Consider the following 24,479-nt stretch of genomic DNA (forward strand, 5'->3'; position numbering starts at 1 on the left):
CTACAAAATAAATAGGCTACGCATACTGTGTTATCGTCTAAAATGACAGAATTGACATTTGACAGTTTTTCGATTTTTTATTGATAGAACAACACTGTTCAATGCAACGCGTGTTTTTGATTACTGCTGAATCGCTTGAGAATACATTTAACTTTATTGAATTAAATTAAAAGAAAATGCAATTTCATTTCAAAATTGCGGAGCCAGAAGCGAGTGCTACAGGCGTCCCTAATACTACCAATCCACATAGTGCATTACAGCCACAACAGCCGGCTGTGTTGACTGAGCCCAAAGATGCCCAACATGAAATTAAATTGCAGTACGTTTTTGCCAATATAACTTTAAATTAAATAAGCTAACTATTTATTTGTAGAAATATCGTTGCCACCTTTTCCGTGGACTGTGAGCTAGATTTGAAAACCATCAATTCGCGCACTCGCAACTCGGAATACACGCCAAAACGCTTTAGAGGAGTCATTATGCGAATGCATTCACCTCGTTGCACCGCGCTGATCTTTCGCACCGGTAAGGTGATTTGCACAGGGGCACGCAACGAAACCGAGGCGAACATCGGATCACGGAAATTTGCACGTATTCTACAGAAATTGGGCTTCCCTGTTAAGTTTGTCGATTATAAGCTGCAAAATATTGTTGCCACTGTCGATTTGCGTTTTCCTATTCGTTTGGAGAACCTAAATCAGGTGCATGGCCAATTTAGCTCGTATGAGCCGGAAATGTTTCCGGGCCTTATTTACCGCATGGTTAAGCCACGCATTGTCCTGCTGATCTTCGTCAATGGCAAAATTGTGTTTACCGGCGCTAAATCCAGAAAGGATATCATGGACTGTCTAGAAGCCATATCCCCGATTTTACTCAGTTTTCGTAAAACGTAGATTCTATGTGATTTATGTATTCTAAGTTACTTTTAATAATTGTAGCATTTATCGAACAATTTAATATATGGTATTTAACTATTTATACAGAATAGAAATGCGTTGTGGATAAACATAAACACAGACCAATGTGACCACACTTATTTTATTGCTACCGGCTGCGGTACTATGTGCGCAGGCAGTGTGGCCACACTTTATTTTGTGCAATTATTCATTTATTTACGTCTCGTATTTGTCTCTTCTTCGCCAGTAAATATTCCGCGCTAATCAAATTCAAAATGTTCGTTAATTTTATTTGTTATATTTATTTTTTTCGTTACATACAAAACGTAAAATACAAAAAATATTTCACTTTATAGTTTCATTTCACTTCATTTCTCTTACCATAAATGGAGGGACGGAGTTCTTGATTTGAGAGTACATGGCTTTATATATATAGTTCGTATATAATATACAAGAGCAATATCTAAACTGTTTTTGTCAAGAATACAAATACGTGTTAAGCTTAATCACTAATTAGATTCATTTTTTTCATTATTTCAAACATAAATGTATTGGACGGTCGCTTTCAACTCTAATCATAATCCATTAGCTTTTACAAACAAATTGTTCGTTTTAAATATGTAAATAAAAAATTTGATATGCATGCAGTATTCAAAATATAAAGGTTGTATATATAAACTATCGATTTCTAAAATCTAGTAAAGGCAATTTGTGATATTTAAAAGACACATTCTTGTTATTTTCACTTGACTTTTTCAGCTTTCATTTAAAGCGGCTTTTAAAGCGGTTGTCGATAAGGCAAAGAGATTATTTTCGTGATCCAATTGATACAGCTTATACTATTTCTATATATATAACTATATATAAGTTAATGGTTTGTGTACAAAAAATTTGATATTTCATTTTGTTATTGGTCAAATTACAAACACAATTTGTCCATTTGGATACGATGTTTCCTTCCATTTGTACATATCTCGAGATTACGATTAAAATGTTGATTACAAAATAATAATAAATTGCTAGCAGTTGAACATAAGATAAACGTCTGGACGGAATGCAATTTCGTAAAAAATAAAGGAAAGTTAAATAAACATAAAAGAAATAATAGATCCAACTATAAAAACTCAACACTCATTCGAATTCAAAGCTAATAAGCTAAACATAACTTGTGTTTGGTTGTTAGACATGGGTGGGCGACTGCAAGGGTGAATGGATGGATGTGCGTGGCCTCTTCTAGGTGAATAGATGGAGAGCTTGAAGCACTAGATGCGTACGACTGCGCAGCAGATAAATAAATACGCTAAAGAACAATAGCGAGAGCGACATCGACGAACGCCAGCCCATATTATAGATGGAACAGTAGGGGCACTGCGAACTGCCGCACACCTCGCAAATATTTAGCAGATATGTGGGCAGAGCATCGAAGATAGACTCGTTGAAGCGCTCTGTATGGGAGTAATAGAAAGATATAGTTATTAAATGTACATAGATATAGTATTGAGGCTAATTTATCACCTGGTGCATAGTAGTCATAGATGCGCACGGGCAGGTAACGCGACATATTGGCCACTGGATACCAGCGCTCTACGGTAAAGTTAACGCAAATGTCCTCCTGATCCAGCTATAAATATAAATATAAAATGATAAATAAATGAGATTTTGGCTCATGTAAACGAACTAAAACACCTAGGAACGAATATATCCAATTTTCCCTTTGAGAATTAAAGTATAAAAACATATTTAAAAGCTCGACACTTACATAATCAAAATAGAAGACAATCTTGCGTTCCAAGTATTTTGCCCGCCTCAAATTGCGCACACGATTGCTCAGTACATAGCTATCCAGTTTCTGCTGCTGTATCCAGTAACCCGTGGGTATGGCCACATCCAGCACAGCCATGCCCGAACGCTCCGATTCCTTGGTGTTTACCCAGCTGGAATGATACATACAGATTATTATTGAATTTATTCAGAGAGTGTTAAATTAGCGAACTTACTTTTGACAGGCCACGTAGGAGATGTGCGACTGATTTCTGCCGTGGAATATGGCATTTGTATGCAATCCAAAGGCTGGAACCGGCGGCTTCGTCTGGAATTTGGCTATATCCACATTGTATTGAACGTGCATTTGCAGTATAGCATAGCCAGCGCCCTTGGCCTGCACCTTAATGGTGCCCCAAGCATCTGGTATCTGTTTGAATAAAGAATTATTATTATCATACTCCAGTTAACTATCTATCGAGATCAGTGCAACCCACCTCAATGCTCTGCAGCCTGGCCAAATTGGTATCATCAATGCGCAGCTCCTGGGTCTTGCCGCCCTGTGAGGATGCTTCAATCTCCACACTCAACGAGGACACATCACGAATACGTGAACGTACGGTATACTCGACCAAGGCACGCAATGCTGTGCTCGTGTCCTGAGTGGATGCCCAACCGCCTTCATTCAGACGCTGTGCATTCAACCATCTCACAATCGGTTCCACAAAGAATTCACGACGTGCCACATAAACCAGCAATGCATATGCCGTCGTCTCGATATTCAGCGAATCGTATTCATACGGCAGTCGGGGCAGTGAGAACCACTTTTGATTCTCTAGCTTTCGAGGCGGCTGGGGCAACTCCTGATTGCCCCAATACATAAAGTCGCCAATGGTTCGAGCATGGCGCCGCAATATGCTAAACACATGCTCCGCTATTGGTGAATTGCAGAGCTGCAAAGCGTACGCCGTGATTGCGACATCATATGGCTCCGGCGTTTCTTTAAGGAATTGCATATTTCGTTCAATCCAGGCAACGGCTCGCTGCGTGGCCAGTGCCACACGCGAACCAAGCGTCCCGGACAGATCCTTGACGGTGGCCAGCGTGATCAGTACATGGGAGGTCAAGGTGATATTACGATTCCGTAGGCTTGTGTAGCTGGCAAAATTTGTACGATTTATTTTACGATCCGGCAGCCAGGTGACCTCATAGAAAGCGCCCTCCGGCGTCTGATGCTGCAGCAGCCAACGCATGTTCTTCTCAATGATCGTGGCATCGATCCAAATGAAGTTCTCCCACTCGTAGAACGAGGCCTCCTGGAAGACGCGCAAACAGTAGCTGGTCAACCACACAGACGACGCTGAGTTATTCCAATCGGAGCGGAACAACGAGAAGCTGCCGTCGGGACGCATGAAACTCAACTGTCGCTGGTAGCCAATGTTCATGTGGTAGAAGGCATTCCTCTCCAACGTCTTATTGCGCTGATTGATCAGACGCATGTACATAATCGTATAGAGATTCGCAGCAAAGCTGAACGCGTTCTGCTCGGCTGACTCCATCGGCAGATACAGCAGCGAGCTGGCGTTCACGGGCATCGTGGGGAATATGGGTCCAACCACATCGCCCACGACAGAGATGCGCGCCCGATTCGAGCCGTAGACAAAGTAACGATCCACTTGGTATGGTATTTCCGGTGTCTGGGTCACATTCACGTGCATGTACTCCAGCACATAGGCGCGATTAGAAAGATCCAGAAGAACCGATTGATGGCGATATTGCGGCAAGCCGTCCGATTCCACGTGCAGTGTACGGGTGATCGTGTCCGTGCCCAGTAGCGTCGCCACATGGAGAGTGACATCCACGTCGCCCAGTCGCTGCGGCACAACCGGCACATAGACCACCGTAGTGCCCTGAGCATCCAAATAGATGAAGAACTGATGCTCACCGAAACTCGTTCTCGGATTATAACTGCGCACAATGCCGTCCTCTTCCACATGGACAAATTTATAGTCCGGACTGCCATGCAGCACAACCGTCGCCTCAATGGCCGTCGTCATGTAGTTGAAGACCGTGACGCGGATGCCCACCTGTTCGCCCTGGCGACATACCGTTGGCATCTCCACATTGATGAAGAACGGCTGCACACCAACATATTCCAGCGCGCGATTCAGCATGCCAAAGCCCTTAGATGGACTAACGCTAAAAGCGCTGACCATCCAATAGGCGGGACGATCCGGCACATCCACATTGAATATATAACGACCATGCGGGCCTATGTTCACATCTTTCCACAGCCAAACGTTCTCGTAGTGCCGCAGCACGCGATTGAAGCGGTATTTGCGGTAGTTCAAGAGCTCCGTATCGTTTTGCACTCGACAGCCGATCTCATCCGTGCCATCGTCGCAGTCGAATAGGCCATCGCAGTGTTTCTCCAGGCGATAGCAACGTCCGCTCAGGCACTCACCATAGCCCAAGGTGCGATTGCAGCTCTCCTGTCGGCGTGGCACATAACCGTCTGTGAAGACAATCAATCCATTGTACTCGAACGTGCGATTCGCATCGATGCCGAATGAGGAGGCCGGAAAATAGACAAGTTCATCGGGATTGCCTTCGTGGGAGTACCAAATGCGTTTGTAAGTGCCATTCGTTTGCTCATCGAAATTGGACATTTTGGTGATAATTTTGGCATAGGTCAGCTCGTTGCCCGCCTGCATGGTGTAGAAAGCGCTGTCGATGCCAGAGAGACCCACATAGGAGCCAGGCTCGCCAAAGATGGCCACCTCAACTTTCTCGCCCGTACGCGCCTTGCGATTGTTAATGTAGACCGTGAAATTGTTGCGTGAAATGCCGTTGACGGGGAAGGTTAGAGAGTCGGCCACCACTTGACCCTGCTGGGTGATCTTCCAGACCACCAAAGTGGCCACCGGAGCCATCTCAGCGCTGAGCACCACCGCAATGGTGCGTATACCCTCGATAATGGTCTCCCGATCATTGATCAGAATAACACCCTTGGACATGATGAGATAGTTGAACTCCTCCAAGTGGAAATTGGTGCGTATATGGAAAATGATGTACTCTCCCACAACCGGCTGCTCGGTGCTGGTGGTGATCTTGATGTGTTGATTGCGCGGCGAGTAGTGTGCGACGAGCAATAGCTCCGTTTGAATGCGTTCGCCTCGCGGATCGATAAAGACAGCCTGCAGGCGCATATTCTGTATACCATTGAGGAAGTCCCTCGACTGTGGACGATCGTCTAGCTGCAAATCGTGGCGTAAATCAATCTTCACCTCCCAGACGCCTTCCGTTTGCTGGGACATATGCAGGCGCTGGGCGGGCCAGTCACGACGGCCGCCGTTGCGGCTCTCCACGAAGCCGCTGACCTCCATCAGGCCCTGACGCAATAAATAGGGATCTATGCGTGAGCCATCATGATATTCCACAACCAAATAGGTAGTGAAGGGCATTGCCGGCTTAAACACCTGCGGCGATTCACCCAGAAATGCGACACGTAAACTGGAATTGTAGATGCGCGCCACGGAATAGCCGCTGATGATCTCATCGTAGAATTTCTCGCCTACTGTCGCCGTGATGAGCACCTCCATGTTGGCCATATTCGGCACAAGCATTTCCAATTCGTGCAGCGGCCATTTGAAGTCGAAGGTGCCGTTGAAGTATCTCAAGAATGGCAAACTATTGCGATAGCTGCTCGTCCACGAATCATAGCTGTCCAGTACTTCCGGTTTGCGTACCCAAAATGGCCATTCCTCCTCGAATTGATAGCTCCGCTCCACAACATATTGATTGCGATAGAGCAAATCCTGCGACAGATCCACGCCATCCTGCGGCAGCTGACCAGGCACATTAAATTGCTGATTCGGATTTTGATTGGGATTGTTATAGCGCCAGCGATCGTTATACAAATTCATTTGCTCCAGGGGCGAGCGACCCAAACGGAATTTCTCATTAAGCACTTGGTTGCTGAAGTAGCCAATGGGTCGGATGGTCGCCTTCAGTGTTAGATTACCTCGCACGGGCAGACCGCTGGTAAAGTTGGCCATAACCCGTCCATAGATATACGGATCGGTTGTGAAGAAGTACGCCGGCATTGTGACATTGACTTCAAAGCGTGTCTGATAGTATTCCTCGACACTGAAGTGACTCTCCTCCTTCTGTCCCTGGGCAATCACGCGAATCGTCCATTCACCAAATGTAGGCTGATCCGAGAGTTTGTATTCCAGCGAAACAGAGCCCAAATTCGATTGCCTGATGAGGGTAACAGATAGGAAAAGCGAGGGAGTTAGTCAAGATTGTACAGATATTCATCATCTATAATCACAATCAATATTCGACAAATATCAGTTTAGTCTAGCTCAATACTACGTAAAGACTTACCTAGACAGCCAACGCTTGAGTATGTGTCCATTGGGATCCAGCATATAGACATCAATGGTATTATCGAAGCCCTTCAGCTCTGTGGTAATCGGTATGGTACGGAATCGCACCGTCTCGCCCTGCATATAGAGCGGCTTATCGGTCTGCACAAAGATTGTCATTGAGCGTTGCGAGAAGTCAAGTCGCGTATCATTTAAGAATGCAACGCCTCCAAACACATCTTGATAGAAACCCTCCACACGTAGTCGATAATTTCCCTTTACACTTGTGGGCGGTATTCTCATCAGCAAAGTTTCGGGCACACCCTCCTTGACATCCTTGGAATCGCCACTAACTTGAACGCCATCACACGAGATACTTGCATGGACAGTGATTGGGTATTTCGCTTGGAGTATCGAAACGGAGACCTGATAAATTAGACCAGGGCGCACCATGCGAGAGGCAACAATAAAGTAGGTGGGCTCGCGATTATGCAATGTCTCCAGAAATATGTTCTTCGTATTGTAGGCCGACTTGCCGCGCTGCAAACTGGGCTCGTCGTCACCGTAGCCTCCGATGCCGCCTCCCAGTCGCTTATTATAGTCATCCTGAGTGCCCAAATCATTGTAGTTGCCATCATTGCGATATGCAGTTGGATTTGGATTCAAATTGGGGTTCGTTCCGTATAATGGATTATTGTTATCGTATATCGATGTGGGCTGGGGCAGCAGCGGTTGTTGTTGCTGCTGTTGTTGTTGTTGTTGCTGTTGTTGTAGGTTGTAATAGCTGCCGTCGCTTTGTGCTGCAACCAGCTGCAGCAGCAGCAACGCATGCAGCATGTGCCACAAGCGCTGCATCCTCATCCAAATAGTGACTGACTAGAAAAAAAAAAGAGAATGAACAAAAATTAGATGAAGTCAATCAATCAGTGCGCTAAGTGAAGTGCATCAATTAACAAGTCCCTAATGTATATACATATATACAATATATCTGTATGTGTATATATGTACATACATATATATTTTATATATAGCTGCCTGCTTGAGCTGTTTTCTGTTGTACGCTGTGCGTGTTTTTCGAGGCTCTTGTTTAGTCTGCTCAGAAAGTTCTTTTCCGCGTGCTGTTCAGGCAACCAAAACAGCAACCGCTAACATAAAAGCACCTAGACAAGGCAGAAAAGCGGACATGAACGAAACATGAGTACTGTACAATAGAAGAAAAAGAGGGAGTGAGAGGGAGTCAGGTGCAGTGCAGTTCACGCTTGTAGTCAAAGCTTTTATTCTATATTAATTTTAAAATTTTACTTATTTGTTTTATTGTATTGTTTTATGTATTTGTTTTGAAATAAACATTTATTTATTCAGCTAGATGTTAAATTAAAATTCGCCTATTCCTTAGTCCCAGCCAAATCGAAAAAAAAAAAAACGGAAAACTATGTATGATAGAGATATGATATGAAAAAAAAAAAATTTTACGCATTTAGCACGCTCCACTATGAAGGGTATTAAAATAGGGCATTGCTTAGTTATTTATAGCAATTTCCAACTGGCAGGAATCATGCCACGCAACTACACACATACATATGCACATGTGTGTCACACATACAGGATAGATTTAGACAACGCACAGAGACACATCCACACAGGGATTTACGCTCACACAATGCGACATTTAAATGATGTCAAATTTTAAGTTAAATGTCATTTCGATGTGGGCGCGCAATTAGTCTTTGATATGGGATATGGGATATGTGCCAAGCGATTTTCCTGGCAAGCGAAGAAAATTCAAAGCAGACTACCAAAATTTACGACACATTCCGCACTGCCCTAGTTTAGTATTTGTGCTTGTCGGCATTAGGCCCCAGGCGTTAGTTATTGGGAATCCAACAAACAAACGGAAGAGCCTATTCAACATAAATAGAAAATTCAAGCAAGCAAATGTCATTATCAATTAATTAGAATTCTCACAGAAGTTGGACATACAGTCCATTTCAAAAGCCGCTGATTGTCACTGACGAGTGTTGCCACCTAGTTCATATTTGCTCTTGAATGAATGAAAAGAGAATAGAAGAACTAGCTCTTGGTGTTGACAGTTACAAAAGATAATTCTCAATTTGTGTACTTTTTAGCATTATTTATATACTTATTACATATCACAATCTAGGTTTTACTCGTTATATGCCAGCACTGCTTGAAAGTATTAGCTCATCAGTCTGATAGCTCGCTGAGTTGCTAGAGCCAAGGGTCATCGCTAACATGTTCGATTATCGCTGTCTAAATTCCAGTGCGCTCAATTTCCAATAGCGGAGCGCTGCCAATGTTGAATCATCTAAATATGTATGTACAGGAACTGGAAAAATAACGACCGAAAGCTGCGAAATTCAACGCCACTTAACTTCTGACATTGACGAATTGAGTCGTATAATAAAAGGAAAAGCAGCTTATCAAGATCCTAAAAAAAAAACACCCCAACCACCAGCATAAGAAACAAAATAATAAAGGACAATCTGCCTCAGGTAAAAGGACAACATCTGAAGGCAACCATAGAAAAGTATTAAAGGTGAGAGGCAAGGATAATTAGGTGCCCGGCAAGCAAGCCACACTTGACCCTCGGCCAAAAAATACAAAAAAGAGAGGGGAGAACATTTGAAAGGCAGTTGCCGGTAACGAACAAAATAACAAAGCAAGCAACACAGAAGATAGTGTCAGTTACCTGTATGCGTGAGACATGTGCATATGTGTTAGGGTATGCATGTTGTGTGTATGCTGTCTGCGCAGTGAAGCAGCAGAAGTCGCTGGCCGATGTGTAAAACAAACAGAGAAGAAAAACGGTTATAATAATTCAGCTGAACGCTGCTGCAAGAGCAACGGACAGTGTAATCCACCCTTTTACTGCTGCAGAGAAGCACATGCATACACACTCACACGCTCAAGCTCACATATATGTATGTATGTAAAGTGGTTTTAATTAGTGTAAAACGAGGGGTAAGGCAGAGCAAAAGTGCAATTGAAGTGCGTGCAAGAACTGAGCACACACTAATATGCAAAAACAAAAAATTGAGCAGGGGCTTTGAAATTTGAGCGTGGCTTTAAATTCCAATTGGGCAGCAGGTGGCAGACGCTTGCCTTTACCTTTTTTTCCACTGAAAAAAAAAACTTCAGCCATTTTTTTAGTTTGATGCATAAAATTGTTGTTAAAATTTGAAGAGCTTACGCTTACAACTATTCACATTTTGGTCAACGCCCATGTGAGGGCAACAACAACAACATAATAACAACGCAAGCAGTAGCGCAGGTATTTGAGCAAACATTTTGGGCGGGTCACCGTTACGAGGCGCTATGGCCAGCACTCACCTGTTTTATGAATTGATGTGTGCTCGAGCAATGCTGAAAATCGGGCGCATTATTTGTAATAACAAAAGCAACACAAAATATATAACTTTTAACTTAAATGTTAAATTAATGAAACACAAAACCAACAGCACGACGCACGCACACACGACCCCGCAACGCGATGACTTATGCTAGTGACGTGCAAACAGAAACTGAAGTTGGTTATCGCACCACACCCCTAACTATCGCATGCCATGGTTTCACAAATCTATCGATCTTGATGGTTACGGTTATTATTTTAAATCCAATAAATATACGATTACTAATAATTTAAAAAGGAAATATTTACTAAAGTTTTTAAGTTTTCAGGCTGTAAAAAAAATTCAATGACAATTGCAACTGTTTGATGATATAGCCAATGTTTTGTTTTATTAATATAAAGGTAGTTTCCAACAGAAATTATAATTATTTTAAATGATGTAAAATATTTGTATTTAACTTATATTGAAATATTTTTATTTCCTTTTTGAACGAAATATTCGAAACTATCAAAAGCTATCGATATGCAGCATCAGTGCTGGTAAACGATAGATAAACCGAGCTCAGTATTTTTTAAGGGCAAATTGTGTGACCAAACTTGAACGAGCAATAAATGCCCACCATTTCAGGAGTGTGTGTGTGTATTGTATGCGTGTGATGTAAGGTCATTCGCGTGAAAATATCAGCGAGGAAAAAATCGAATTTTTGTGTTTTGTGTGCTAGGTAAATTTAAAATGAGTGCAAAATTATGCAGCAAAAAGAAGTGCGGTTGTTAAATTAATTAAGTTTGTGTATGCTAATGTGCGGTGAGCTTGAGCACAATTGAAATTCTATGCCAAGTCAAAAATGATGAGGAAAAGCAGCAGCAGCAGAATACTCATACACTCGCACACACACATGCAAAAGCAGGCAAGCACGCACAGACACATATACTCATATATACATATACTTGAAAGCGGAGGAGCTTGAGCTAGAACCTAGAGTTGTCAACGCATTCCGAAGAATTTCGTCATTGAGAGTGTCGCGTATTGTGTATGTTTGTGTGTGTGTTTTGTGCGTGCCTTGATTGCATATGTGTATGTGTGTGTGTGTCGAGTTCTGGTAGTAAAACAAAAAAGAAAGAAAAGCAAGCTGCAAAAAAAGCCAATTGAAAAAGTGAATTCCATATAATTTGTTGAAAATATACGGCAGGTGTAATACAGCAGGCTACATCTGGCTAGATCAAATTCGCCAACGGTTGAAAAAAAGAAAAGCTATTACATAAATAGTACAAAGTGTAAATGTAAATGTTATTGAAAAGCGCAAGGCGAAGGCGCCGCCGCTACTGCTGCTGTGACCGTCGCGCACGCTGTCGTCATCGCGGCTAATAAGAAGAAGAAACAATGAAGAAATAGGAGAAAAAGTGGGAGCAGCTAGCAAAAAAAAAAAAAAAAAAGAAAGAAATCCTGTAACTATATTTGCGCTCAATATACTCATTGCTTGCCGTTTCTCGATACATACAGACAGATTATATATACATATGTATATCTATATAGATATATATGTGTGTGCCTGCTTCTATCTCGTGACTTGAAAATGTTGAGTATATTGACTTCTCTGGTCACACAAATTAATATTGTGAAAATCAACTAATAATTGCTATTGAGTGTGGGCTGAAGCAGGGGACGCGCGGTTGGTCACACTATGTATCTGCATGTGTGTGTGGGTGTTGTGTATATATGTATGCGTGTGTGAGTGACCTCGTGTCGGTGTGTCGCGTGCTTGCGCCTGTGTATGTGTGTGTGCGGCAGCGGCAAGGAGTGTCATGCGTATTTTGCTGCCTCCCCCACGACCAACGCTTCGTATCAACAACAAGCTGAATATGCGCTGCTCCTTTGCTCCAACGAGTTTTATCTTGTTTTCCGTTTTAATCATATGCGGGTTCCGAGAGACAATCACGTCATCCAGCCTTATACACATATACACGCACGCACACTATAAAGTCATTTATGTTAACTTTAGAGCTGAGTCGAAGCTGTGTGTGTGTGGGTAGGCAGTTCATCAATTCTATTGTTATTAATATTGTTTTTTCTTCTCATTCATTTTGAGCTTAATCAATTCAATTAGCGTGTCCACATACCATATATGTACATACATACATATGTACATAAACATATATTCCTGTAGTTAAGTTCTTTCTTATCCTTAATGGGTAAAACTTTAGTGAAGAGTGACTTTGCTCAAATTCATATAATAATAATATTAAAGATGTCACAAAAATTATGTTAGCCGCTGATTAATAATTGGTCAGCAGCATCACATCATCGACTTTGTCAACTTTGTTTTTGTTCCCATTTTCGTAAGTCAGTTAGCTAGCGTGTGTGTTTGTATGGGTGAACAGTAAATAAACTATGACCGGGCCACTGAGTCATGGCTGTTCGATGACGTTATGCTGCGCTAAAAGACGATTTGTCTCGCAAGTGGTTCGAACTTTGCCAATAAAACTCAATTTATAAAAAAAAGGATATATCCTCTACGACTATCGCCAATCTACGCCGAGTTCGGCTGGCAATCGATAACATGCGATTATGACTATCTCGATCAGCAGGAGTTGCAAAATTGTTAAAAACCAAACTCTTTTTGTATAAAAGATGAATCTTATGCTCGCACACACACATACAGCGTTAATCAATATTAAGCTCGTCTGACAATCGATAATATGTGATTTGAGCTAACGCGTTCAGCAGAAGTTGCAAAATGTTTACCAAAAACAAACAAAAAACTATAACTTAATATTGTTATTGTATTAATGTGCGTTTGGCTTTATGTATGCGCGCGCGTCTTTTTTTTTTGTTTAGCTTAGCAGCTACCCAGCAAAAATCATGTTGAAACTGCTGCCAACCGCTTTCAAGCAGCTCATCAGTGCCACTGCCGTCGCTTCCCTCCACTCCCTGCAGACGTAGCCGTAGTCCCTCTTTGTCCATTGCTGTGATACGTGAACGTTCTAAGTTGTTGCCGACTTGTATGTTTGTATTAAAATACTGCAATGAGCTCTTTATCTTAATTATGTATGTATGTGTGTGTGTGTGTCAAAATATGTACTATGTATGAATATGTGTAGAATATGCGTATAAATTGTGACGGAAACATTTAGTGTGAATGCCGCCGCATGCACGTCGTTGCGGGGTAAACAAACTGCCGTTGCTCTGCAGCAGCTGCCGGCGTCTCAGTCGGCGTCGCTGCCTCGGCTTTTACTGATAACACTGCTGACAAACGAATTTCAATCTAAATGCAACAACAAAAACAATGAGCTAAGAACAAATCCGTACGACTTTTATCAGTCAGCCATGACGACGTCGCCGTCGTCGTTGGCCGAGTAAGCGTCAGCCTGTTATTTTTTGCTCTTTTCTTTTTTGCCTACTCGCTCGCTCGGTGTACAGCGGCCAGTTCAGTCTGCTCGCTGATTTCGTTGCGTTACGTTTACGCTTACGTTGCTGCTGTGTTCCATTCTGTTGTGTTCGGTGTTCGTTTTTTCGGTATTTCTTTTGGTCAGTGTCTAGTATTAGTTCGAGACACCATCCGTACGTTAATTTTTAAAAGTGTATGAAACTAAATAAAAATATACATATATTTATAAAATAAAAGAAGGAATAAATTACCAAATTTACTTGCCATAATTTGAGCTTTGACTCATTTCTGAGTGCGTTTGCTTTTGAGCATTTTGCATGGACGTCAATGTGGCATATTTCAATTTTTAGTTTGCTAGCCAAAAATTCCTCGACCCCCAGTTTCACTGCGTGCCTGTGCTTGAATGTGAATGTCTTTCTGTGCCTGCGTGCGTATATATATATATATGTGTGTGTGTATGAGAGAAAGAGTAAAAAGCTTTTGGCTACGCATGTAAATGAATAACGTCAAAAAAATTAACGCGACGAACATAAGAAATTAGCAAAGAAGGTGCAGCTGAATGCTACTTGTCTCTAGCCCCCTTTCCCTTCACAAGCCATTGCGCTGTTAGCACGTGTGCAGTATATAATGCTGACGTCGATAAAAAAAGAAAAAGAGAGACAGAAAGAGAGACAATGAGTATAGGAATTATATTTAGTTGAATTCCCGTTTAGTTTTTATGCTGTTGCTGCTGCTTTTTCACATCCTTGAGTTAGCTTCTCTTTCTCGCTTTCGCTCACGCACTTAAAGACGCCGCTGGCATTTCTCTGTTTGCTTTCGTTTTATTTTGAATTTATGTATTTTTAAATTTTGTGCAAGAAGCATAGAATTCAAAGTGAGCCAAACGAGAAAAAAGAAAAATATATAGGGAAAATAAAAATATATAAGATTGACAAAGAAACAATACGAAATAAAAGTTAAATTGTTTATATACAAAAAAGTAATCTTTTCTCTATATCCATAAAACAAAATAGCGACGAGAAATAAGAACAAAAGCTGGAGCTGGTTAAATAAAGAGAAAGAGCAAAAAGAGAAGAATCGTCAGAACAAAACACAAAAATAACAAACCAACCAACCAACAAACAACATCAACTAATATCAAATTTAATGTTAAGCATAATTAATAACAACAAATTAAAATCGTATAATTAAAGCTATACATAAAGTAATATTAATAATGATCTAGTAAGTTAATCATAAAGTACAAAAAAAAGAAGCATAAATATAAAAAAAAAGTAAATAATAAACAAGCAACAACAAAAATAATTAATCAATCAGCAAAGTTAGTTAATGCAAATTTAATATGCAAGCAATTTGAAACGACAACAACCAAAACAACAACCAACAGCCAATAAAATAATTACAACAATTCAACAACACAAGCAACAACAACACGGATCAATACCAAAGATGGAGGCAAAATTCTTGGCTAGCGCTCTTTCATTCCTCTCGATATTTTTAGCGGTTCATGCTCAATCATTTGGTAAGTAGACAACAACAACAACTACAATTACAATATACAACTATACAATAATTACCAATAAATTAAAAAATAAATAAAATTAAAAAAAAAAACTAGCCAAGCAAGCCCTCCTGTATATGTATACATTTACATACATACATATATGTTACCCTATATTTAAGCTCTATATACATGTATGTTTGTCGTATACATTCTCTAACTGTATAAGTGTACATACAAAACTGCAGCAGAAATTGCAAACAATAACAAAACTACAAAAAATAAAGAGGAAAGGAAAAAAAATTAATAGTATGTTGTCTCCCTCGCCTTTTCACCCCGGCCCTAATTGCCTGGTGCCTGGCCGAACATATTTTTGTCTCTGTTCATTTTCAATACAGATATTTTTTTTCGCAACTCCCAGCTGAACTTTTGAGTGTGTTAAATGCAGTGCGAATGGGTTTTTTTTTTTTTTATGAATTTATTGGTACTATTCCAAATATATAGTTGATCCCTCGATTGAGCTTTCCATATTATATACAAATTTTAAAAATTTAATTTCTGTTTGAATAGTTGAAAGTTAAAATAAAAGTATTCTTATCTGTTGGCTAGTCTTACATTATGAAAATATGTCTTTTCCATATAGTTTCTAATCCAACAAATATTAGTATATAATATAAATAATATATAATAGTGTTTCGTTGTCAGGATTTTAAGTTAAAAGAGGAATATAATATAAAATGTAATACATTTTCCCTTGTTTTGTTGTCATTTATGATGTTAAAAGAATGATGCCAACAAAATAGAAAATAAATATAAAATTTTAAATTGTATAATATAATTCTTTCTAATATTTTCCGATTCCTAATTCAATTTTCAATTGGAATTCTCAAACTTGTTATAAAAATTCGAATGGACTTAGATTTTGGTTTTAGCTATTATAAATTGATGATAATATGAATATAATATCGAGCATATGTTGGCGTATTTCACGCATATGTGTTCCCTTTAATTTATTTTTAAACATTATTAGCGTTAATTAGAAACATATTGTTATAGATAGTATTACACTAATCATGATTTTTTGTTCATGAACAAAAGATGTTAGTGCTGAGGACACTCGAAGTTTTGGTTGTTGTTCTCATGATAATATTGCCCCAAAGTTCTGCTGGGTTTTTGCCACACACAAAGACACACACATATACGTCATAGAACATAACATAATACACACACATATATGTATATATACATATATTGAGCGAACACTTTCCTTTGGTTTTTATTTTCTCTTTTACAATGTAAGCACCACCCCTCGGCCCCTGTTCGCCTCCTATAGTATTCACCGCCCGCCCCTCTCTTAGAGGCCATCAGGTTTTCTTCTTGCCTTGTCCACTCGCCCGCTCTTTCACTCTCTCTCTCACACTTTCTCTCTCTCTATGTGTCGCCCGCTCTGTCTTTGTCTATCTTTTTGGCCTTTAGTTAAGTGTACTTGTGCTTCGATATTTTTGTGTTGCTTTTTATAGTTTATATTGTTGGTCGGGTTGGGTTTGGCTACTGAGACTGCGACTGCGGCTGGTCGACTATGTATGTGTTTCGCCACCTCTACCTCCTTCTCCTCCTGCTGCTGTACCTGTTCTCTGCCTCTTCTGCTACTATTGCTCATTTGATTTTCAATTTTCCACACAATTGCAAGAATGAAAAGAGAAATACGAAAAGAAACAACAAAAGCAACATCTAAAATATATTAGGTTCACGTTAGTATTTCAGTTTAAATCTCGTGATGTTTTTCTTCTATATTTTCCACAATCTTTATTTTAATTTTTTTTTTCGTTTTTACACGGTCGCCAGGTAAGCAGAGCGCCCCAGTCTTTGCCGGTTGCTCGCAGACAATGTCCGAATAGTTGTTTATATTAACTCATCGACCCGGTACTGGATACCCAATACTACACATGCTATGTACATGGTTGTATATAGTAAATGTATTATGCCTTATATACATACATGGTCTATGTACTGTGTACCGGCTGTATTGTTTACACCTACCTAGTTTTGGCCATCAAAAAGTTCTCTTTATAATAGCCTTTGCCTTGGCGCTCGACTCCAAACTATTTATTATTCTAAGCATATCTGTTCGATATCTATCTATATAGCTCTATATAACCCTAGCTATTGGCTACCTCCTTATGTATGTATTCCACAGTCAAGGGGTATTTCATTCGAGTCTTTGATTATTTTGTATTTCAATTCATTTGATTTTCTGAGCAGCATTCAAACTCTATAAATTTTGTTTCTATTAAAATGATTATTGTTTAAAAACAAAAGAAGGAATAAAAATCCACCAATGAAATATTTATTGAAGATTTCATTCAATTTGAATATCATTTCAATTCATAAGTAATTCAGTCAATAAAACAGAATTTATAAATGGATGAGAGAATACATTGATAGATCTTTAAAACCTTATAATTTATTTGTTTTGTTTTGTTTTTTTTTATGAATATAAATAAATCTTTATCTTTGTTTATTGGGTTAGTTTAGATACTATATATGATAAGGTACATTTTAATGAAAATATTTGAATGTTTTGGTTTATAGCTCGATCTCTTTATTTATATTAGGATCAAGTTTAATAAACATAAATATAACAAGTAAGAAGACTCTAGTCGAGACTGCTCGACTAGGAGATACCCTGAACCCTCCAAGCTGATATTCTTATCATTCTGCACTTCTTTTATGCACGCACACATACATACACATGCATCCACCCTCACGCGCCCGCGCTCTGCTAACTGCGCAGTAAGCAGCGACTGCGCTTGGGCTGCGCTGCAGTGTGGGCAATAGTATGAGAATTTATTTGATTTGATATTTTCAGACCGTAATCATATGGTCAAAATGTGTGTACATTCTAAAGCACAAGTCTCTAGTACTTGAAATACGTTTTTTGCAAATTGGGGGCGAAGGGGGCGTGGTATCCAAAATCTGTTGATTACAAAATGTTTGTATTCATCATATATATATACACAGTAAATCTGAAGTCTCTATGTCTAATAGTATTCCAATGAGGCTCAAAAAACAAAATCAATTTTTCGATTATTCTCGATAAAAAAGTTATCGGATGAGTTATCGAAAAAATAAAGCAAACTCGTACTGCGTATGGTATACACGAGTATGCACAAAAAATTTCAGCTCTCTAGCTCTTATATCTTCTGAGATCTCGGCGTTCATACGGACGGACGGACGGACGGACGGACGGACGGACGGACGGACGGACAGACGGACAGGGCTATATCGACTCAGCTCATCGTGCTGATCAAGAATATATATACTTTGTGGGGTCTGCGATGATTCCTTCTGCCTGTTACATACTTTTACACAAAAACATTATACCCTGATTTCCCATTTTCAATGGGTTCAGGGTATAAAAATAATATAATATAAAAATGCATAGCATATAATTTCAGGGAATTTCACTGTTCGACGTAATCTACTTGCTCAGGTGTTCTTTTAATCGAACTGATTATCAAATTTGTATTTGGCACATGTTTCTGTTTCTGTTTTCCCTTTATTTTACAATATTTTCAATGCCTCTTTTTGTTGTTGTTGAACTGTTTGCGTAAATAAACGGAATCATACATAAAATAATGGAAACCTGGGCGAACACTTTTGATATTGCAAATGCTAAATAATACCTCTATATATATATGCAAACATATACAGATGTGTGCTCATACTATGTATATATAAACTCGTATGACCAAGCACTATATGAATCACGTATGTTCGAGTCGAGCTGTTGGCCTCCTGCCTAGAGAGATTTATCAAGTATTCGTTATCCATACTGATTTGTTGTAGCTGCTATTGTTTAATACTTTGATACACTACCGCAGAATATATCCATTTATATATACATTGTGGACTGAATCATTTATTTTGTAGACAAAGAAATGTATCTTTTGGGTGTCGAGAAAGTATCTTAAAAGAGGATTATGTGCTTTAAGCCAACTTAAATGCCTTAAAGTTTTCAAAAGCAAACTGTAATGGGTGTAATGGGACAATAATTGAATATTGGACTATATTATATAGTATGTGTGACAGAAAAGTATCTCCAAATATAGCCACATATAACTGGCAATATTAAATAACTTAAGTTAGAGCATTTGCACTTCGTCTATGTGCGTGCAACCCTTATTTCTCAATCTTTTATTTGCTATTGTTTTTTCTATCCGATTACTTCAAAGCGAAAATTTCGTTTGGTCCGAGCAAAAAAGAATGGAATGAAAAGCTAAACCACGTGTTGTCCAGGTGTTTATGTTGGCTTTTGGGAAGGTACATATATGTGTATGTATATGTATATAGACTTCTTTTTTTGCTCTTTTACAATTTCCCGTTTTGTGCCACATTTTCACTTGACGAGTTTTTTTCCGCGCAGGTTTTTGAACTCCCCATTGAACAACAACAATCATTGTTTTTGTTTGTATGTACAGTGGGGCTTACCTGTTTTGTTAGCCTTGTTTATTTAATGGCATTTTCATTACATTAATAAATGTCAAATATTGAAATTTGCGGGCTCACCCAGCTCGTGTACAGTGAAGCAAACTGCGTGTTCCTTTAAACAATTTATTTTAATTAACTAAATAAGTTGCTCAACTTTTGCCGTACAAGGTATTTTTTTAATTCTATTTAATTTGGATGTTTCTTAGAAATATAAACATATAAAATGTCAGATAATTAAATGTCAAATTTGTTTCTGATTATTAAATTTCCTAGAAATTTGTACTTAGATGAGTTTACGCTTGATTTGAATCTGGTTCTATAAATGTGTTTCATTCATATTTTCTTTTTGTGTCTGATTTGCCTTCGCCTACTGCAAAAATATTATTTTTATAAAGACAATAAACATGAAATGTAATTTCCCTTTCAATGTCGTCGTCGACGTTATTGTTGCTGTTGTTGCTGCTGCTGTGTCATAGTGAAAGAAAAGTCGCCTCCGCCCCTTGGGGTGCGTAGGCGTGCCAACATTGTTCTATTTGCCTTTGCTGCATTTGCATTGCCTGCAAACTTGAATAGTTAGCACATTTTGATATATAGAGGTTGCCTCTGTGTTTCCGCTTGTGCCAGATAATGACTGCTTAAACAGAGCGAATGTAACCAAGCACACACACCCACACACCCACATACACTCAAAGAAAGCGAGAGTAAGAGAGAGAGAGAGAGAGGAAGTTTCTGTTACAATTGTAATACTGTGTAAACTACAGTGATGATTAGCATATAAGGAAATCTATTGAAAAATGTATACAAATCTTTATATTTTTATTAAGTAATATGTAAACGTAAGGTACAATAATTAGCTTTTCATTCAATATAATTATTTTTATTATTATTACTATTATTATTATTATTATTATTATTATTATTATTATTATTATTATTATTATTATTATTATTATTATTATTATTGTTATTTTTATTATTATTATTATTATTATTATTATTATTATTATTATTATTATTATTATTATTATTATTATTGTTACATTATTATTATTATTATATTATATCAATATTGTTATATATATTTTATAATTGTGATTGTTTCTGTATTTTTATTGATATGTATAATTTTTTAAGGATTAGTACTATTATTATTCCTGTAATAATTATATAACAACTCTTTCTTAATTCAAAGACTTCTCATCCTTTTATTCATACTCAAAACAACACAATTTCTAAAGACAACTGCCTGAAAGGCTTCAAAATATATTGTTCACTAAAGCGTGTCTTTACTGTAAATATATGTATGCATTGGTATATCAGCGAATTGCACCTTTTGCAAGTCTCTCTATAGCTGCGTTTCATGCTAATTTACAACACGAAAAATTGTGAAGCCAAATGGGCAAATAGAGTTGCGGCCGTGGGTTGTTAAGGAAGGTGAGGTGAGGAAGAGTTGAGCTTGAGGAAGCAATGGTTTTTTTTTTTTGTACTCTTATCTATGGCAGATGATGGTGGCCCTGGCCCCTCGGCTCCTTGGCCCAGTCAGCTATACCCGCCCATTCATGCTGTTAGCGCCCCCGCTTTCATTAGCAGGCACCTGACAAAAGCTAAAAGTTCACACATCGCCTATTTAGAGGCAGACAGCAGGCACTTATACACCAGATGAATACATATGCACAGACGCACACGCACACGTACACGCAAACACATGTGTGTGTATATATGCATCTGTCTGCTTTTGTTCAACTACAATATACATTTCATATATACATATATTTAAAAATAAATATAAATAAATTTTTGCGTGAGAACAATAAAAGTATATATACACGTGTGTGTCTATGTACTAATATACATATGTGTAGATGTATGTATATATATGTATATAATATATGCATATATAGACATGAACGTATGTGTCAACAACATGAGCTGTGAAAACATTTATGCATTAAGTAATTTTTTTTGTCCAAAATGTCAAGTTTTCTTTGCACTTGCAGCCCACTGTGCATTCAGACTGTCTCTCCGTACGTGTAGTATATTAATATGTATTAAATGTTCGTCTGACTGTCTGGCAGCGCTTTTTGTTCTTGTTCTTTTCATGTTTTAGCCACTGGTGCTGCGGCCAAGTACAAACAACAAAAACAAAGCAAAAAGGCGTCACAAACGTCACTGGCTGTCTCCCTCCCTCTTCCTCCCACCGCCTTATTGTCGCATCAATCAGCTATTCGGTGCGGGGGGTGATTTGCTATTTTTTTTTCTTTTCAGAATCCGATTTATGCTCAAATATTTTCACTTTGCTAAGGTTGTCTGAAAATTTTTCCATTGTGACGTTGCGGCTGGCTGCCTAGTGCCGAGACAGAGTTGCCAGCTCGTGCGATCAATGCTGTGTGTGTTGGCTTTTGTTGTTATCGTTTTTGATTATTTCTTCTGCACTCTCTGACACTTTTGTTTTGTTTTACAATTTCATTTGCACCATGCCTTTTGATGATGGCGAGAGTGAATGAGAGAGAGAGAGAGAGAGAGAGGGCAGCGGCCGGCGCTCAAAGCTTTATCGCTTCATTGACTTTGACAATTTGAAATTGCTTTGGCTCCAAAGTTCACAACTTACTGTAAATGATTTTTATGCGCGTGTGTGTGTGTGTTTACAAGCTGTTCAATAAATGCGATTGGAAAAAACTGGCGCATGTAGCTAAGAGAGGGTGTAATAAATTTGTAGATGTATCTGTGTGTTTATGTGTCCATTTAGTTTTCTTCGAATCAATTTGCGTTGGTTTCAATTGTGCCGAGCCAATAATAATTGACACAAATATCTGGCACGGGCAAAGAAGGCCGCATGAAATATTCAAAACTGTCTGACAGTGTTTTTCTGCATTATTTATTGGATCAGAAGATTTTAGACATTATCCCATCCCGACCGCAAACTCATCTAGAATGACGTTTGCCTTTCTTTTGGACAGTTTAAAAACTGTTCACATGCGATCAGCAGTTTCTTACCAATGGCTTCTCAACTGTGCTGCTGTGCGGTAATCCAATTGGCTCAAGTTAAATCGCTTGGGGGAGCTGGAAATTAAATTTAGCTAATGTTTATTTCGTTTAATTAGACAACTACAAGGCAAATAGAATATTTATGTATACACCAGCCGCCATACACTGACGCAGAAATTCACGGCAACAACAACATTTAAGATTGTATACTATGTATTTTTTCTGTTGCTTTCAACATACTTGAAAACGTTAAACAAGTGTTTTGTTAATGTTTGTTTGCTTAAATCTTTAATGTGTATTGCCAGAAAAAGCCAAAATTAACAAAAAACAAAAAGAAACCAAGAAAACACAAATCAATTAAATTTTTATCAAGTTCTTGAGTCTTAATACATTTACAGTTAAAAGACAGCTCTAGTTGTCAGCGTTTGCAATACTCAAATAGTTAAGATTAAAGATTAAACCTAAATGCAGCCTTCATTATATATATTTTATATATTTTAAAATGTTTAACTTAAAAAGCTTTACGTATAGAAAAGCCATGTGAAAAGTTAGCAAATACTTCAAGTTCGAACAATAATCCAAATGTAGCCTTTAAGATAGTTTTAAAATTTTAACTTTAGAAAAGCAGCTAATTTTTATAACAAACATTTCTACTTCTCAAACTTTGTTGTGCAAACTTAATTTTCTAGCCAAATTTGGGAGAAAACTAGCTAAATTGGCAGCACTAGTTGTTGTTGCTGTGGCCAAAAACTACAAAACTTTTATGCACACACACACACACGGACATGAAACCGCCGTTAGTAAGCGAGAGAGGGGAGAGATGGTGCAGTGTGTTGAGAGCAGACGCTCAGACGAATAGTCATATTCATTTTGGTTGCTTTTGCTAATTTTAAAATAGACAAACAATTTTTTATTTCAATTTACAGCAGCCAGTCGCACACAGTCATACAAACACACGCATACATGTGTATGCATACATATACTCGCGCTCGCTCACTGCCCGGACACATGATTCGACGTAGCCGTCGGCGTTGCCGTCGCAGCCGCAGTCGCAGTCGCAGTCAGCGCATCAGAATCTCAACCCGTTTTCAAACAATTTTGTTTGTTTTAGCGAGTAACTCGGTTGCGTATTTAAATATTTATATACATATGTGCCTCCTATTTATAAATCTCTCTGTCCGCCTGTCGGTCTGTCTGTTTGTGATAAGCATGATTATTATAATGGTTAGTTAGCACATTTTTATTATGTTCCTTTGCCGGGCGCCCATTAACAGCGTCGCGGCACAGTGCATTAACAGAGTGCTGTCTTTCTATGTTCCGCTACGGCAAAACGCAGCACCCGTTCGCTCCTCACTCTCTGTCTGTTTCTATCTATCGCTCCCTGTTTATTTGCATTTGCCTTATAATTCGTATTTGTTTTGCAACTGTTGCAGTTGTTGTTGTTTGATGAGAATTGCTTTATTTTCTGCCCCTTTGTCAATTGTTGCGAATTGTTTTTGGATTTAATTGGCATGTTTCGTGCAATTTACTTAATGAATTTCACGTTGTGCGTTCAGGGACCGATGAACTCGTTCAATTTGTCAATTTTGTGTGTGTATGTATGTATGCAATTTTGCATGTGTGTGCCGTATTGTGTGTGAAAGTCACATGAAATCAATACAAAGCGTTTTCTGTAGTCAGTTGTGTTGCTGTATAATTAGAAGTAATGTCGACTCT

The 24,479-nt window shown here is 38.8% G+C and overlaps 3 protein-coding genes across 10 annotated transcripts in view; 2 read left to right on the top strand and 1 right to left on the bottom strand.

Annotated features, from left to right (window-relative positions):
* The first annotated feature begins 38 nt into the window (after positions 1 to 38).
* On the top strand, positions 39 to 1,972 carry Trf (TATA-box binding protein-related factor). Its single transcript, XM_018098609.3, has 2 exons — positions 39 to 319; positions 374 to 1,972. The coding sequence occupies exons 1-2, from the start codon at positions 177 to 179 to the stop codon at positions 891 to 893; spliced, it is 663 nt and encodes a 220-aa protein (XP_017954098.1). The 5' UTR covers positions 39 to 176; the 3' UTR covers positions 894 to 1,972.
* Mcr (macroglobulin complement-related) lies at positions 1,179 to 10,581 on the bottom strand. Its single transcript, XM_030385488.2, has 7 exons — positions 10,382 to 10,581; positions 7,050 to 7,906; positions 3,155 to 6,920; positions 2,894 to 3,087; positions 2,656 to 2,830; positions 2,412 to 2,517; positions 1,179 to 2,341 (listed from the first exon to the last, which is right to left on the bottom strand). The coding sequence occupies exons 2-7, from the start codon at positions 7,889 to 7,891 to the stop codon at positions 2,130 to 2,132; spliced, it is 5,295 nt and encodes a 1,764-aa protein (XP_030241348.1). The 5' UTR covers positions 7,892 to 7,906; positions 10,382 to 10,581; the 3' UTR covers positions 1,179 to 2,129.
* Positions 10,582 to 10,975: 394 nt separating this feature from the next.
* The window catches only part of Bsg (immunoglobulin domain-containing protein Bsg), a 30,922-nt gene continuing 17,418 nt past the window's right edge, over positions 10,976 to 24,479 (top strand). For 3 of the 8 annotated variants that reach the window (XR_016196400.1, XM_089257343.1, XM_089257349.1), the window contains exons 1-2: positions 10,976 to 11,122; positions 14,800 to 15,308. Coding sequence is in view for 7 of the 8 variants with exons in the window: in XM_089257343.1 (XP_089113469.1) it covers positions 15,236 to 15,308 (73 nt within the window). In the remaining variant the exon portion in view is untranslated. Of the gene's footprint in view, positions 11,206 to 13,242; positions 13,980 to 14,799; positions 15,309 to 24,479 lie in introns of those variants that run through there. The other 5 variants (XM_089257346.1, XM_089257345.1, XM_089257348.1 and 2 more) reach the window with 5 other exon arrangements.

Source organism: Drosophila navojoa, chromosome 3 (assembly GCF_054131105.1).
Source record: "Drosophila navojoa isolate 15081-1374.11 chromosome 3, UAZ_NAV_1.0, whole genome shotgun sequence".
NCBI classification, from domain to species: domain Eukaryota; kingdom Metazoa; phylum Arthropoda; class Insecta; order Diptera; family Drosophilidae; genus Drosophila; species Drosophila navojoa.

What these genes read in the sequence shown, in the direction of transcription:
- Trf (XM_018098609.3), top strand. Translation starts at nt 177, where the DNA reads ATGCAATTTCATTTCAAAATTGCGGAGCCAGAAGCGAGTGCTACAGGC. An exon ending in CAACATGAAATTAAATTGCA is followed by an intron (nt 320 to 373) that starts GTACGTTTTTGC and finishes ATTTATTTGTAG; the next exon opens with AAATATCGTTGCCACCTTTT.
- Mcr (XM_030385488.2), bottom strand. Translation starts at nt 7,891, where the DNA reads ATGAGGATGCAGCGCTTGTGGCACATGCTGCATGCGTTGCTGCTGCTG. An exon ending in TCCTACGTGGCCTGTCAAAA is followed by an intron (nt 2,831 to 2,893) that starts GTAAGTTCGCTA and finishes GTATCATTCCAG; the next exon opens with CTGGGTAAACACCAAGGAAT. An exon ending in CTATGACTACTATGCACCAG is followed by an intron (nt 2,342 to 2,411) that starts GTGATAAATTAG and finishes ACTCCCATACAG; the next exon opens with AGCGCTTCAACGAGTCTATC.